The sequence below is a fragment of the Watersipora subatra genome, chromosome 5, assembly GCF_963576615.1.
Source record: "Watersipora subatra chromosome 5, tzWatSuba1.1, whole genome shotgun sequence".
NCBI classification, from domain to species: Eukaryota; Metazoa; Bryozoa; class Gymnolaemata; order Cheilostomatida; family Watersiporidae; genus Watersipora; species Watersipora subatra.
In genome coordinates, this window is record NC_088712.1 from 40,641,408 (window position 1) to 40,656,446 (window position 15,039).

At 34.9% G+C, this 15,039-nt stretch overlaps 1 protein-coding gene across 1 annotated transcript in view; it reads left to right on the forward strand.

Annotated features, from left to right (window-relative positions):
- Window positions 1-15,039, forward strand: part of LOC137397622 (uncharacterized) — a 66,875-nt gene that overhangs the window by 22,837 nt on the left and 28,999 nt on the right. Inside the window, exons 13-18 of the mRNA XM_068083915.1 lie at window positions 568-781; window positions 2,398-2,483; window positions 5,127-5,423; window positions 8,061-8,166; window positions 11,518-11,669; window positions 12,772-12,918. Of these exons, the coding sequence (XP_067940016.1) occupies window positions 568-781; window positions 2,398-2,483; window positions 5,127-5,423; window positions 8,061-8,166; window positions 11,518-11,669; window positions 12,772-12,918 (1,002 nt within the window). The remainder of the gene's footprint in view (window positions 1-567; window positions 782-2,397; window positions 2,484-5,126; window positions 5,424-8,060; window positions 8,167-11,517; window positions 11,670-12,771; window positions 12,919-15,039) is intronic.

Sequence of the window (15,039 nt, forward strand, 5' to 3'; positions counted from 1 at the left end):
GATATTTATATACGTATATTTATTTGTATAATTTATATACGTGAGTGTCAAGCCATTAACCGTGAACATACATGCAGAGTGTGCGCGCAATACAACTGCCAAAATGATAGCGTTTTTTATATAATTCTTGTTTTATTAGGCTCCGCTCACTTTTCTCTTTATTTACGCTCTTCTGTTTGTGTTAGTCGGTCATCCGAGTGTTTTCATCGGTGGCCGAGCCTTCTCCGATTGCAGGAAGGCTCGGTCCCTACAGCTCTGGTCACGGCGCTGTGCCGCAACAATAGTACATACGTACGTACATGCATACATCAGTGCGTACATATTGTCTAGTTTCTATGAATTTCTATAGAGTTCCCTACATTCATACGTAGCTTCTTCTTTGTAATTGTCAGGTTTTGTTAAAAGAAGCTAAAAATCTAGCAATAACACCTGTCTTTGTTAAATAGAATTATTTCCATGCCTTTTTTGAAAACTTCTTATTTTTTGTCCCGAATTATCTTCTTTGTCTAAACTACTCAGTGAAGAGCTGAGCTGATTTAAGTATGGCACTTTTGAATCGATTTCTAGAAACTTCCTCCGACAAGCAAGATTACGGCACCCTTGATCAATCAAGCGTTGAGTCGTTCTGCAGCACCAGCTACACCTAAAGAGAGTAAGGGCCGTCTCGTCACCATTCCCTATCATGTACTTGAGAAGATTGACACATCGTCCCCTTTTGCTCTTAAGCTGAACAATGAGACATTCAGAGTCGATCCTTCCCGTCTCATCTCTACAAAGACCGGTAGGTTATTGGTCAGGCGCGTAACAGGGTGATCTAAAGCCTGTCTGTGAGTGTGGCATTACAGTATCAGGTTTATGTAGGTGATAATCTAAAGACAATTATTAGACACTGATATGTCTGTGGAATGATCGGCCGTTTAGTTTGTCAAACCTAACTCATTGAGTTTTTGTGAGACAACGAAAGACTACAGGAGCTTAGGCTAGACCAAAAGAGAACCTAGCAGGTCAATCTGTTGTAGTATTTCAAACCAGATTTTTTTTCGTTTTGTAGTTTTTTGTATAAAGTGGGCAAATTCGTTCATTGCAGTCACTTTCAAGGTATCACTCCGATTGCTTTAGATGTTTCTGCCAGTAATTGTCAGGAACCTTTATACTCCTGGTTTTCTAGTTTTAAAGTCGTTTACCAAATAAACGTCACTATTTACTGTCAGGATCTGACATTATTTCATTAAAATTTTAATACTGTACATTTGTTAATATTTACAGTAATCTGGGTCTGTCCATACATTGTATTTTCATGTCATATTAGAACATTTGCAGAACAATAACTATCACGATGTATTCAATCAACACAGTCGAATATTAAAGATTTTTGTATAAGCTGATAAGTAGATGTACATAAAAGACAACATTTAAATGCAAACTAGTAGAGGTATAGCACTTAAATCAGTTCTCCTTCGTTTTCGAAAATGGCTTCTGATGAATCACACTTCTTCATTGATTTCAATTTTGCCTGAGAGGTTGCCAACTTCCAATTGGTATCTTCTTGTCCTTTAAGTTGTATTTTACTGTGTCTTTAAACCTCAATCGGGGCCTGCCAATACCATGGACTCATTCCTAAAAGCTCTACTAGTTGATTAATATCACATCAGGATTCTGGTCTATAGAAGTATTTGTGATTATAGATTAAGTGACTGTTAGCTTATGTTGAACAGGCTAAAATGCTTTTCGTATTTTGGCAGCCATTTATTTTTTATAAAAATGTGAAAAGTTCATGAAAAAGCAATTGGGCAAAAAATGCAATCGAAATTCTACTTATTGACGAGTTTTTACTCTGACTGTGTCACTATATCACTAATACTAGCTATTACTAATACTAGCTATTACTAATACTAGCTATTACTAATACTAGCTATTACTAATACTAGCTATTACTAACTGCTAACGTCTGCATATTCCTACATCATAACATTGATGATATTATGATTCTTATTGTTCCTTTAGGATTTACTATAAGATTGGCTGTGAGCAAAGTTAGTTCTAAATCGCGAGTAATTTTTTTGTTTCTACTGCTTAGGTTCCTGTCACTGTGTTTTCATGGTGCGGATTTGGAGTTGTGTGCACGTTGGGTGATAAATGTGATAAATTCGCTTTACTTTTGGGTTTTTGTCATTCCCATCTTCTGGATGGTGCAAACTTGCGGATGACCAAAATTTGTGGATTAATCATTTGAGCATAACGAATTTATTTAATATCCTGACGTCGCTGGTCGTCGTCGATGGTGGATGACAGGCGTGTCAGCTCATTACGATTATTGACAGGAAACCGCGTGAGTTGTAGTTACTCATAGTTAGTAGAGGCCGGCATTGTTGAGGCTGAAATTAAATATTATTGCAGGAGTCAAGATATTTATAAAGAATGATCAAGTGTTGCAGCCCTCAGAGGTACCAGTCAAACCTAGCCCTCCTGCTCCGGCCGTTCAGGTCAGTAATTTTTACGTTCATCCACAACTTTTCTCTTTTAAACTCATTGATAATCGAATTGTACGGTTTGCTCATGGAGTATGTTTGTTGTAACAGTTTGTTGATTTTATAACATTGTCTAAAGTAATCTGATGTAGGTCATTTTTAATTAGCTAGCTAGAAGCATTTTTGAGAACGTAAATGTTTTCATTAGTACAACGATTTAGGATTTATATCTCTATATATATATCTCAATGTTTGTTTGTCTTTTGTCCATCTGCACATTTGTCTGTCCAGCTATAGCGATCAAGTTTTAGCAAGGAAAAATCACCTTTGTACTGAATTTCAACACAGGAAATTCAAATTGCAAGTTCGCGTAGCCCCAAGACTGGTCCATTCTTATCACGCCGATTGCTCTTATCATATACTGTATATTCTTTTTTACAATTGCACACGCTAAATGTGCACTTTTTATTATTAATGAATGCAGTGCGCCCTAAGGTTACGGTGCCCTTCTTATACGATGTTTTCGCTTTATGAAGTGGAACACAATGTTTTTTGAAAAAACTTTTGGCTTTTTTTCGCCACACAATATCAACAAAAAATTCTATCGAAATTAAAAATTTGTTGATTACATCGAAATAACAAAGATACTGATATGCTATTCGTCAAAATTGCTCTCATAACGCCTGTAAGAGATTTAATATCCGCTTGCTCTCTCTCTCTCAGTTCAGCCTTATTTGTTGTAAGTCATAGTGAAAACGAAACCGAAAACAGATAAGTCATAAAATTTAAGGCTATGATAGAGTTGAATTTTGGTTTCGTAAAATACATATTAAAATCTAGTTTTAATAATGTGTTTAGTAAGCTAAATTCATTTAAGATAAATTCAATGATCATGTTATACACCTGTCTTGAAAGTAAGAATTCCCTATGGTACGTACTGTATGTTACATTTTTTGCAGATTATAACCACTAAATAAACTAAATTTACCATAGGTAACTATAGTTACTAAGGCTAATATATTATTTTGTAGCTAATTTGTAATGTGTATAGTATTTACATACAATTTCTATGATTTTTCTTAGGCAGGGTATGCATTAAATAATTTCTATGGGTTTCCAGGCCACTCTTTACGCCATTTCCGCCTTACGATACCAACACTGAACTGAATTGAATTCACATAATTGTATACCAAATCATTTTTCATTGTAATCGTAGCAAAACAAACTTTATTTAGACTTTACTTGCAAATTATTTCACATTCTCTTTTAAACACTTTTAACTGTTTTTTTGTTTTTTTTTATAAATTTATTTGAACTGCACAAAGCCCTTTTTTATAATATGAATTATGGAAGTTAGAATGGTAACTGTTTTTATATATTAAATAAAAATTAAGTTTCAATGCAAAGATTTTTTATTACCCGGGCCACACCCGGCATTCAGCTAATTAACAAATATAATAAGGATATATTTGTATATATTGGCAAAAGAGTTGCTTCATTTTGGTCAAAAGATTTATCTCGTCATTAGTTTAAGTACCATATATTTTGGCACATAAGATGACCTTGACCCTTAGAGTTAAAAATCACCTTTAAACATTAAACAACGAATATAAAAGTCATGCATAGAACTCTCCGGGCAGATCTTTCCTTTTACATCAAAAAATTGGTATCATTTTGGTTGTAAATAAAAATTGTTGATTACATGCGCTTTTATTTCTCATGATTTATTTCTTTTTCAATAAAAGTTTTACAATACAATATTACAATACAGTTGAACCATGGGATACAGTGGCCCTAGGATACGGTTATGATGTGGAGTAGGATGTTTTTTGCGGACCCTAGTTACGTTATTTCTCCTACTAACAGGGCTCTCCAAATATCACTAAAACTTTGATACGTTTTTCGCCAAAAATCCTCCCGAACTGCTTGAGAGCGACACTGACACTATCCGTTGTTTACAGCGAGCTAATTGATGAATTAGCTGAAGGTTGCATCGGTTTTTTATTTTGTAAAAATGTTAACACAATTAATTTAGCAGTCATCTTATACAACGGATATGTGATATTCATAAAACGTTTTTCCATTTGCATTCTTCATTTTACCTGGCTCCACAAATCACCTTATACTCCAAAATATATGGTAGATAAAATATATCCAACATTGGTTACAGTTTGGATTCTATAGTATTGTTGAAAATGCAGAAATAATTTTTGATTATTTTGTGAAAGGTTGCACCTCATGGGCAAGGTATGATGGTGAATTTATTGAGCCATTTCCAATGAGTTAGAATGTCCGAGGTTTATTAGTATTGTCTTTCAGGCAATACAGTAGTGCTTCAAGCTTGACAGACAATAAGCTCAATTTAGTCATCTTTGATAGCTTCACTTCATCATGGGAGTTGTCTTCACATCTCCTACAATTTGCTGAATCCAATCTGGTTTGCAAACTAGTGAAAAGTTTTTAAAAATGATATGGAAGTTGTATCTCAGGGTTGTGATATTCTTGGCTTTAATATAGCATTGAGGGTTGCGGTAGCATCGCCTTATTTGGTTTTTACCGTATTATTCTTGTTAGAATGTGACTTTAACTCATCATGTTTTATCTTCCAACTGGATGACCAACTCAACTCTTACATCACTCAGTTTTTGTTGTCTTTAGAAGAAATACAGCTCTGTGCTTGACTGCTACAATCGAGTGTCAAGCCCAAAATCTGATGAAAACATTCCTGAATCTCGTTCTTCTGATCTGGATAACTCACATGTCGGTGAAAGGCAAACTGTTAAAAGAGAAGTCATATCTCCGACTAGTGATGATGCTGGGCCATGCATCAGCAGTGTGCGATCAGTAGCCGATCCCAATGCTGTCGGAGAAACTTTTGATTCAGTCAATATGGATGCGGGTACAGAAACCAATGAAATTACATCTGATGGATCCTTGTCCCAACAGAAAGAAATGGTAAGCAAACAGAAAGTTGAGGTTTTTATGCTACGGTCACTCTATACAGCAATACCTTGACATACGCCCTTTATTTTATGGACTGTTCTCTTACGTCAATTTGTTCGTATCTAAAATCAATTTTCCTATAATAAATAGGTAAGTATAAATTAATGCTTTCCGAACCTCCTGTAAAGATCCTAAGCACAGGATACTACAGTGGAGAAACATTTTTTAAATCGATCTGATTCACCACTTACACTGACAGAGGAATAAATACCTACATGCATCTCGTGTTTATCATCTGCAATAAAAAGTAACATTGTGATGTATAATACTCAATAGAATTATTACCTTCGAGACAGACGGTTGCAGCAAACAACGTTGTGAGAAAGACTCGATGGCAATACATTCGGTACGTACTCGATGGCAATACATTCGGTACGTTACATTTTTGTGACACTGCGTAACATAACATGAACTTTAAATAGACTTAAATAAACTCGGCATACTATACGCGCGCGCGCACACACACGCACACACACCAGTAAAATAATTTCTATTCTTACATTACGCTAAACTTAATTCTAGTTTTCATTTTTTGATTCTCTCTTTCCAGCTAGACTCTTTACGCCTCGCTTTTCGACCCGCTTTCACATTTAGCCAGTTTTTTTAGCAGACGTCTCGTGTGCTCGTAAGGGAAAAATTTGTTCGAAATTTTCCTCATCTCAAGGTATTGCTGTACTGTCATAGAATAAGTTTACCTGAATAATGTTACCTGAAATACCTGAATAAGGTTAACTCAATGGCATCTATTGCTAGCCTAAATAAGGTTAACTCAATAGCATCTATTGCTGACCTGATTAAGATTAACTCAATAGCATCTATTGCTAACCTGATTAAGGTTAACTCAATTGCATCTATTGCTAACCTGATTAAGGTTAACTCAATAGCATCCATTAAAACTGCTCACAAATGTGTACATGGTGAGTTTCTTCTTTGATTGCTTTTGCAAGTTTTTGTCTTGCGAGCTGTTTTCTTTTAAGTAACGCTAATGTTTGTTTTATTTGTGACGATGTCTTTCACCAAGAACCATTTTAAGCTTTCATCTTTTCATGCTCTGATGTTCCTTGATATCTTAAACAGTCTGCTGTCCTAAGGCACTGTCAAGTTGAGTGCTGTTTACTCTCCCTCAAACCAAACCTCAATACTTGAAAGTACTCAAACCAAACCTCAATACTTGAAAGTACTCAAACCAAACTTCAATACTTGAAAGTACTCAAACCAAACCTCAATACTTGAAAGTACTCAAACCAAACCTCAATACTTGAAAGTACTCAAACCAACGCTTGACTTTGACAATACTCAAAACAAAGCTAGCAAAATTCTTTGTGGCGGCAATAAACCTAAAATCATGCCATAATTGTTTATAAAAAATAAGGATTTTGTAGTACCCGCACAGGTTATCTAGCGGTCATCGACATTATTACCTGTTCAATATTATGTTTAGTCTTTAACCGACTTACTGCAGCAGCATGTCTAGCAATCTTTCTCAGTTGAGGTGATGCTTCAGTCAAACGGATGATAGACAGTCAGTCACTCTGTAATACTGTATTTCTTCTGTTAACACTATGAAGCCTCGGCCCAAGATAGTTCGGGAAATTTGTTTTTACCTGACCCTACAACTGAGTAAACTTGGCGGCTGTTTAGTTCCACTTAGTTTTATTTGTATTTACGGTTTACTTAGGATTACAATTTTTTTTTGCCCTGTGCATATTATGTTTTGAGTATAGTTACAAAGTTTCAATTCGATAGGACTGTTAGTTCTTAAAATATTGTTGAAATACCGAGGTCAGTGTTAACCATGAAATGAACCGCTAGAACGCTTCTCCTCAGGAACAAGAGTTTTTCACTAAAACTGTTTGTTTTTATATTCATAACGAATAGACACATTCTATCAGACTCTGTGTACTACAGTCACTATGTTTCTTCTTTTACCTCCAAGACGTCATTTCTTTGAGAGAGTGTAAAAAGGTTATTTACTCTATTCGTTTTCAGTTTTTTAGTTCAAAAGAAATCGTGCTATTCTAAGTTGCTATTCTAAGTGCTTTTGCAGTCGATTGAAACTTGTTAATACGACCAGCGATCAGGGGACCTGCACGTATATGTCGGATTAGCCATGAAATTTTGAAGTGTTCATCATTTGAAGTGAAGGGATCATTTCTAATCTTAAGGTGTAATCCATTCTTAAACAGTAAGTGAGACAGAAAGATTAGAAATGAAATTTTGAAGTGTTGTTTTCGGATATTTCGCGTATATGCAAGATTAGCCATTAAATTGTTGTCTTATTGTAAGATAATTTTTTGTCATTCGTATAACAATAATTAGACAGTAAATAATAATTTACACTTGAGTAGTCTAATCTCCGCACTTTTTCAACCTTCAACTTGATTCCTCCAGTAAAATGTTCCTTATAGATTCTGTTTACAACATACATATATCTCTTGAAATCATTTTGTGTAAACAGTCATAGACTGTCACAAATAAAATTGTAGTTGCAATAAAGTAACACATGTTGACTTGAATGGCTCGTCCTCAGGTAATGTTATCTGATAGCGGTGTTCCATCCTGTATTGTGTAGGAATTATCTATTGACAGGATGCTAACAGAGTGGCTGGTGAAGACCTAACACAAATCATAGCTGACTTGATGGATTCCATGCTGGAAGCAATCACTTGTTATATCGATGACGAGCAGTCATATGGTATGTTTTTAATGTTTTGACAATTTTACTAAATTGTCGCTTTAATCCGCTTCTTCGTGGGAGAATGAGAGTGAGTTTAGTATTTTTGTTTTCTTGTAATTTTTATTTGTACTTTCTCATTTTATCTTTGTGTTAGTAAATTGGTTAGTTGGAGACTGCAGATTATTCTAGAGTGTTCCGTACATCGCAGCTGTTCAAGTATTAGTATGCTCATCATATTGACTTCTCAGAGTTGCTAGTGAAGAGCACGCTTTGTACAGTCAAATCTCTGCATATGTAGTCTGCTTCATAATCTGCTGTGCGTCTTAAAACTATCCTGTGTTGCACAAAATTGTCATTTAAAGATATATTATGATTCATTTCGTTGAAGTCATTTCAAAAACCCTACGGCAATCTTGTAATGAATACTGCTAGCAATCTTCACCATGATAAGTCTTTTTGACTCCACATTTGGATGTTGGGAAAGAATATTACATCATACGGTATTCAAACTCGCGACATTTAGCTCGGTAGACCGACACTCTAATACATGCACCAACCTACCATCTTCTGGTGTTTTGGAGATATTGTGCAGCTAGTTATTCTCTGTACATTATCTTCATCACACCTGGCTGACTCTCACAGCGTACTGAACTGCCTGGGGTACTAGTCTGTCTGGACTGCCCGGTGTACTAGTCTGTCTGGACTGCCTGATGTACTAGTCTGTCTGGACTGCCTGGTGTACTAGTCTGTCTGGACTGCCTGGTGTACTAGTCTGTCTTGACTGCCCTGTGTGGTAGTCTGTCTGGACTGCCCGGTGTACTAGTCTGTCTGGACTGCCCGGTGTACTAGTCTGTCTGGACTGCCCGGTGTACTAGTCTGTCTTGACTGCCCGGTGTACTAGTCTGTCCGAACTGCCCGGTGTACTAGTCCATCTGGACTGCCTGGTGTACTAGTCTGTCTGGACTGCTTGGTGTACTAGTCTGTCTGGACTGCCTGGTGTACTAGTCTGTCTGGACTGCCTGGTGTACTAGTCTGTCTGGACTGCCTGATGTACTAGTCTGTCTGGACTGCCTTGTGTACTAGTCTGTCTAAAGATACTGGACTGCCTGGTGTACTAGTCTGTCTAAAGATACTGTTTGAGATTGGGAAATAATTTTTCATACTCGATTTGAGCCTGTGACATTCTGCATTGCCACCTGGCACACCACATACCACCTGGTGCGTCACCTATCACCTGGCACCCCGCCTACCACCTGGCATACCACCAACCACCTGGGCCAATCGTTTACCTTGAAGGATTGTAGAATTATTATGCAGATATCTCTTCTCTATGCTTAATTGGCACTTCTGGCGATCTTTTATGACAATCTAGACTGCCTGGGTTTTAGTTACATATAACAATCAAGCAAATGCTTTGTATATAACTGTATAAAAAGGTCAAACTTAAAAATTTGAAATGTTTATGAAAGCTAAACTACCGGTAACCCATTAACGGACTAGTCCACGATATTTGGAACTTGTGTTTTTAAATATTTGACGGTACACGAAATATCTCTGAATACTTACTAAGCAAAATCAGTACACCCACTCCCACGAGCCATCTATAACAATACTACCACAAACCATCTATAACAATACGACTACCACGAGTCATCTACATGTATAACAATACGACTACCACAAGCCATCTATAACAATACAATTACCACGAACCATCTATAACAATACAACTACCACCAGCCATCTATAACAATACGACTACCACAAGCCATCTCGGCAGTTCCTAATATGAAACATAATCAACCCGAGATTTCTTGATCTAAAAAAAACTAGATCCACATTACCATCAAGCGAAAAACAGATTTTGTTCTTTGTATCTCGATTTAGTTTCCTTCTGTGTAAAAAGTGTGTAAAAAAGGTAAATTTGGTTTATTTTTAACATTTTACCAGAAAATGCTCTTTAAGAATTTAGTAATGTATTGATGTAGTAAAAAGACATTTCGGTTGTTATGTTACTTTAAAGACACAAAGAGAAGTGTCAGATTTGCTACATTTAGGTTCGGAAGTAATAGAGAGTACTTCAGTGGAGACTACGTGCAATGTAAGAGTTAACTGACGACATTTAATTTTACATGTTTTTGTAGTGAAATAGTCATGATCGTTCACTTTTCATAAATGATTTAGATTTTATTGGTGCAAAAACCGGTTTTAGTCTCAAGAACACTGCAAAGCAAGCTCTTGGCTGTGACCTAAAACATTCTCTATTCTTTCAGTAAAGCACAGAGGTATAAATTGCCAATGTCAATATGAGAATTACCAGCCAATGTGAAGCCTCGGGAGAAATTGGCTATCTTAGCCACTATATTGCAAAGCAACAGGCATTTTAATGGCTTATAAATGTAGTGAGTAGTAGGGCATTTACTTTAAAAGTAGGTCAGTTTTATCAAAATCAAAAAGTTCGCACTAGTAAGACCTGACAAGGGCTGTTCTAGGTTATTGGTCTATCCTTCAAGTACTGTGATAGATATATCCTTGGGTTAGAAATACATCACGGTTTTTGGGATTATATTGAATTTTTTATTAAAATATTTTTAGTGATTTTCTCACTCATTTTGCTCAAGGAAGTTTTCCATTTATTGCATTGCACATCAGAAGTCTAGTGTGTCCATTTTTCTGTATTTATGACTTACCTGCTTTAGTCTGGCAAATTCTTACGTATATTACTTACATTCGAAAGCCACGTAAAATCATAATGTGTAAACTACATGTAAGTTAGTGAAGTAGGGCTACTTATTAGTTTCACATCAAGTTTGATTGAGAGTCAACAGCATAAAGAGGCATTATGAGATATTTAAGCTCATTCTTCCTTGTGATTAACTTGATCACGGTTAAAACCCTCAAAAGAAAAAGTTGTGTCGAAATGACGTCATTGGTTGGATGGCTGCCTGTCTTTCTTCCTATATAGATATTGGTTATGCATTGTTGTTGCAGCATTTGTCTCTATTTTCTCGGTCTCATTGCCGAAGTGCAACTTTGAATCGTCATAATGGCACTTGTGCTTGAATTTGAGCTTTTAATTGAGATCAAATTTTGTCGATTTAAATCTTGAAACATTTTGGCAGTCAGATCACCTCAAACATCAAAAACATTCGCAAATGATAAAAAATATTAATTTATTTTGATAAAATTTACCAATATTTTATGCAAGTTGATCTTCAATGCGAATAGCAAAAGTGCACTTTGTTTTGTTGTCACATTGCAACCACCACAACTCGCCTCATTTACTCTTTATCTACATGCAATTAAAAGATCATAGCTTGGCTACAAAAAAGACAAACTGTGATGCTATAAGCTGATTAATTTTCATAGCTATAAAGAAAGAAAAGAGTGAAGGACATCCATTAGTTCAAGTGTCAACCAATCAGCTTCACGAGGATGCGCTCACATCGAAACTTAACAGTATGAATAAACCGACAGATCTGCGACCTACCCATGCGCGTCAAGCAGGTTCTATGTCTGAGGTGAGTACCTTTATGGATCCTTGACCTTCACCGTTTATACCTGGATCTGAGGGATGTTATAGAGTTGGCTGGTAGACAATTCCTTTACTCAGATCTGTGCATAAAAACTCATAGAAGTTTTTCTACCAACAGTTAATGACCTTTGTGTCTTTGTCATTTACTAATATTTTACTAGTAGTTGTCTTTCCTTTTTTGATTATTTGGTAAAGCGGAATTTAGGTTGACTATTTACTAAAGGCTATACATAAATGTGTCAACAGTTTCACTCTAATTACGTGTTCGTTATCCAGTGGGCTGATAACAGCCAATATAAGTTTGGGAATTTTATTTATGATTTTTATGAAACAGGAGTTGTCTGCACTATTATGTTATGTATATTTATGATGTCTTTGCTCTCTGAAAGCTGCAGCATTTTAGCAAACAGTACGTTTAATGCCATTTAAAACATGCGGTCTGCATATTTTGTATAGGTTTAGAATTTTGAGTTCACAATGCAAATAACTAAAGTTTTATCATAAAATTTTTGTGAATAATTTCAACATATTCCTTTAAGCTAAACAACCAAGATTAAAAAAATTTTTATATGAAGAGAACTTAGTGAATACAGTATGTGCTAGTTGGCAATGTGATTCGATGATTGGCACATATGTAAAACCCGGTGTTTGTTTAACCGTCTATTTATAGCAACAAAGTTTTAGGAATGAAAAGTCTGCTGTGCACTGGATTTGAACTTGAAACCTCCAGTTCTGCAGACAGGAATTCACCTAATACACCACACTGTTCAACTGACCATACTACGTAATAAATTGTGCACATGCCCATTACACTTGCCAATCTTTCATGGCTTCTCGCAAAACATTCCAGCTAGAATTGTGGGCCAGAAGAACAATGCTTAAACTTACATGGACAGCAAGACTAATGCACCACAAAAATAAACCCAGTGCACAGAAATAAACAGACACCTTCATTTAAAAATTAGAATGGTAGATGCTGTATATTAAAAATGATTTTTCTGCGCAAAAACTTTTGTATTACCCATGCAACACCGGTCATTCAGTTAGTACTCTACTAAATAAGGAAAATGATACATCATACTTTCCAGATACTCTACGAGCAGAGAGAGGCCATGTCAGCCAATACTATCAAGACTTACGGCAAACAGAGCTCTCAAGCGAGCAGTGATTCTACCATACTACGTTCGCTCATTCCTAAAACACAGTCAACACACACTATAAGACCAGTTAATCAGGTAAATAGTGCCAACACTGAAAATATACATATCTCACTTTAAATATATACGTACTCATGCATAAATGTATACACATACTCATACATACATACATATATATATATATATATATTTATATGTACAATGTATATGCATGCTTGAGTTTATATATACATTTTTAAACTTTAATTTTGTTATCGTCTAAGATTTTATTACACGTTTATTATGAGTCATATGTATTTATAACATACATTTGACTCATATGTATGCGAGATATTATATATGGCGTATTTTTTCGTCAGTTTTATCACGTTCTAACATTTTATCACCTATGTGTTTTTAGTTGTCAATATAACTTTTAACGAATAATGCTATACAGAAAGAGAGCGAGCAACGCATCTCTTTCAGGCGTTGTGAGAGGGATTTCGGCAAATAGCATATCGGTATTGTCATTATTTTGACGTAATCTGCACACCGACTGCCAAATTTTGTTTTTGAGAAAAGTTAAACCGTCGCTTTTTAAAAAATTTTTATATCTAATTTTTCATTTCATTACAGTTTGCGCTAATTCTGATTTATCTTTTATTAAAACTTTCTCGTTATTTAACTATCTTTAATCAGTATCATTTAAAACGTGGTTTGTATGAACATCGCCTATTTTTAATTTAATGTGGATATAGGAATTTAACATGCGCAATTTCCTTTCCTCAACAGACGAAAGTTGTTATGATGTATTTCCTAAAATTATCTTGTATATTATTATCTTACCCATTTTCTTCTAATGTTATTATCAACATTTTTACAACAAGGTTTTTATTATTGCAATTTCGAAATTACATATTTAATCACAGACATTTCAGGACAAACATGGTTACTGTTCTATTGTGTAAGGCTATCATTGTCAATCATTCATCATTATCTTATATTTGTTAAGTAATTATTACACTAAAGTTCGAATTGTTTTAGAAATTATTATTTCAGAGTTAGGTCTTTTGGAAACATAATTTTAAAATAGTGTTTTAAGTTTAAATATTGGTAATTTTGCGCATCATTCTTATTATCAGTTAATTAATTTCCAATCACCCTCTACTGTTGAGTAGATATAGGTTGAAGTTTTTGATTTGGTGCTGTTAAGTAGTTATATTTCCAATCACCCTCTACTGTTAAGTAGATATAGGTTGAAGTTTTTAATTTGGTGTTGTTAAGTAGTTATATTTCCAATCACCCTCTACTGTTAAGTAGATATAGGTTGAAGTTTTTGATTTGGTGCTGTTATGTAGTTATATTTCCAATCACCCTCTACTGTTAAGTAGATATAGGTTGAAGTTTTTGATTTGGTGTTGTTTAGTAGTTATATTTCCAATCATCCTCTACTGTTAAGTAGATATAGGTTGAAGTTTTTGATTTGATGCTGTTAAGTAGTTATATTTCCAATCACCCTCTACTGTTAAGTAGATATAGGTTGAAGTTTTTGATTTGATGCTGTTATGTAGTTATATTTCCAATCACCCTCTACTGTTAAGTAGATATAGGTTGAAGTTTTTGATTTGGTGTTGTTTAGTAGTTATATTTCCAATCACCCTCTACTGTTAAGTAGATATAGGTTGAAGTTTTTGATTTGATGCTGTTAAGTAGTTATATTTCCAATCACCCTCTACTGTTAAGTAGATATAGGTTGAAGTTTTTGATTTGGTGTTGTTTAGTAGTTATATTTCCAATCATCCTCTACTGTTAAGTAGATATAGGTTGAAGTTTTTGATTTGGTGTTGTTTAGTAGTTATATTTCCAATCACCCTCTACTGTTAAGTAGATATAGGTTGAAGTTTTTGATTTGATGCTGTTAAGTAGTTATATTTCCAATCACCCTCTACTGTTAAGTAGATATAGGTTGAAGTTTTTAATTTGGTGTTGTTTAGTAGTTATATTTCCAATCATCCTCTACTGTTAAGTAGATATAGGTTGAAGTTTTTGATTTGATGCTGTTAAGTAGTTATATTTCCAATCACCCTCTACTGTTAAGTAGATATAGGTTGAAGTTTTTGATTTGATGCTGTTATGTAGTTATATTTCCAATCACCCTCTACTGTTAAGTAGATATAGGTTGTAGTTTTTGATTTGGTGTTGTTATGTAGTTATATTTCC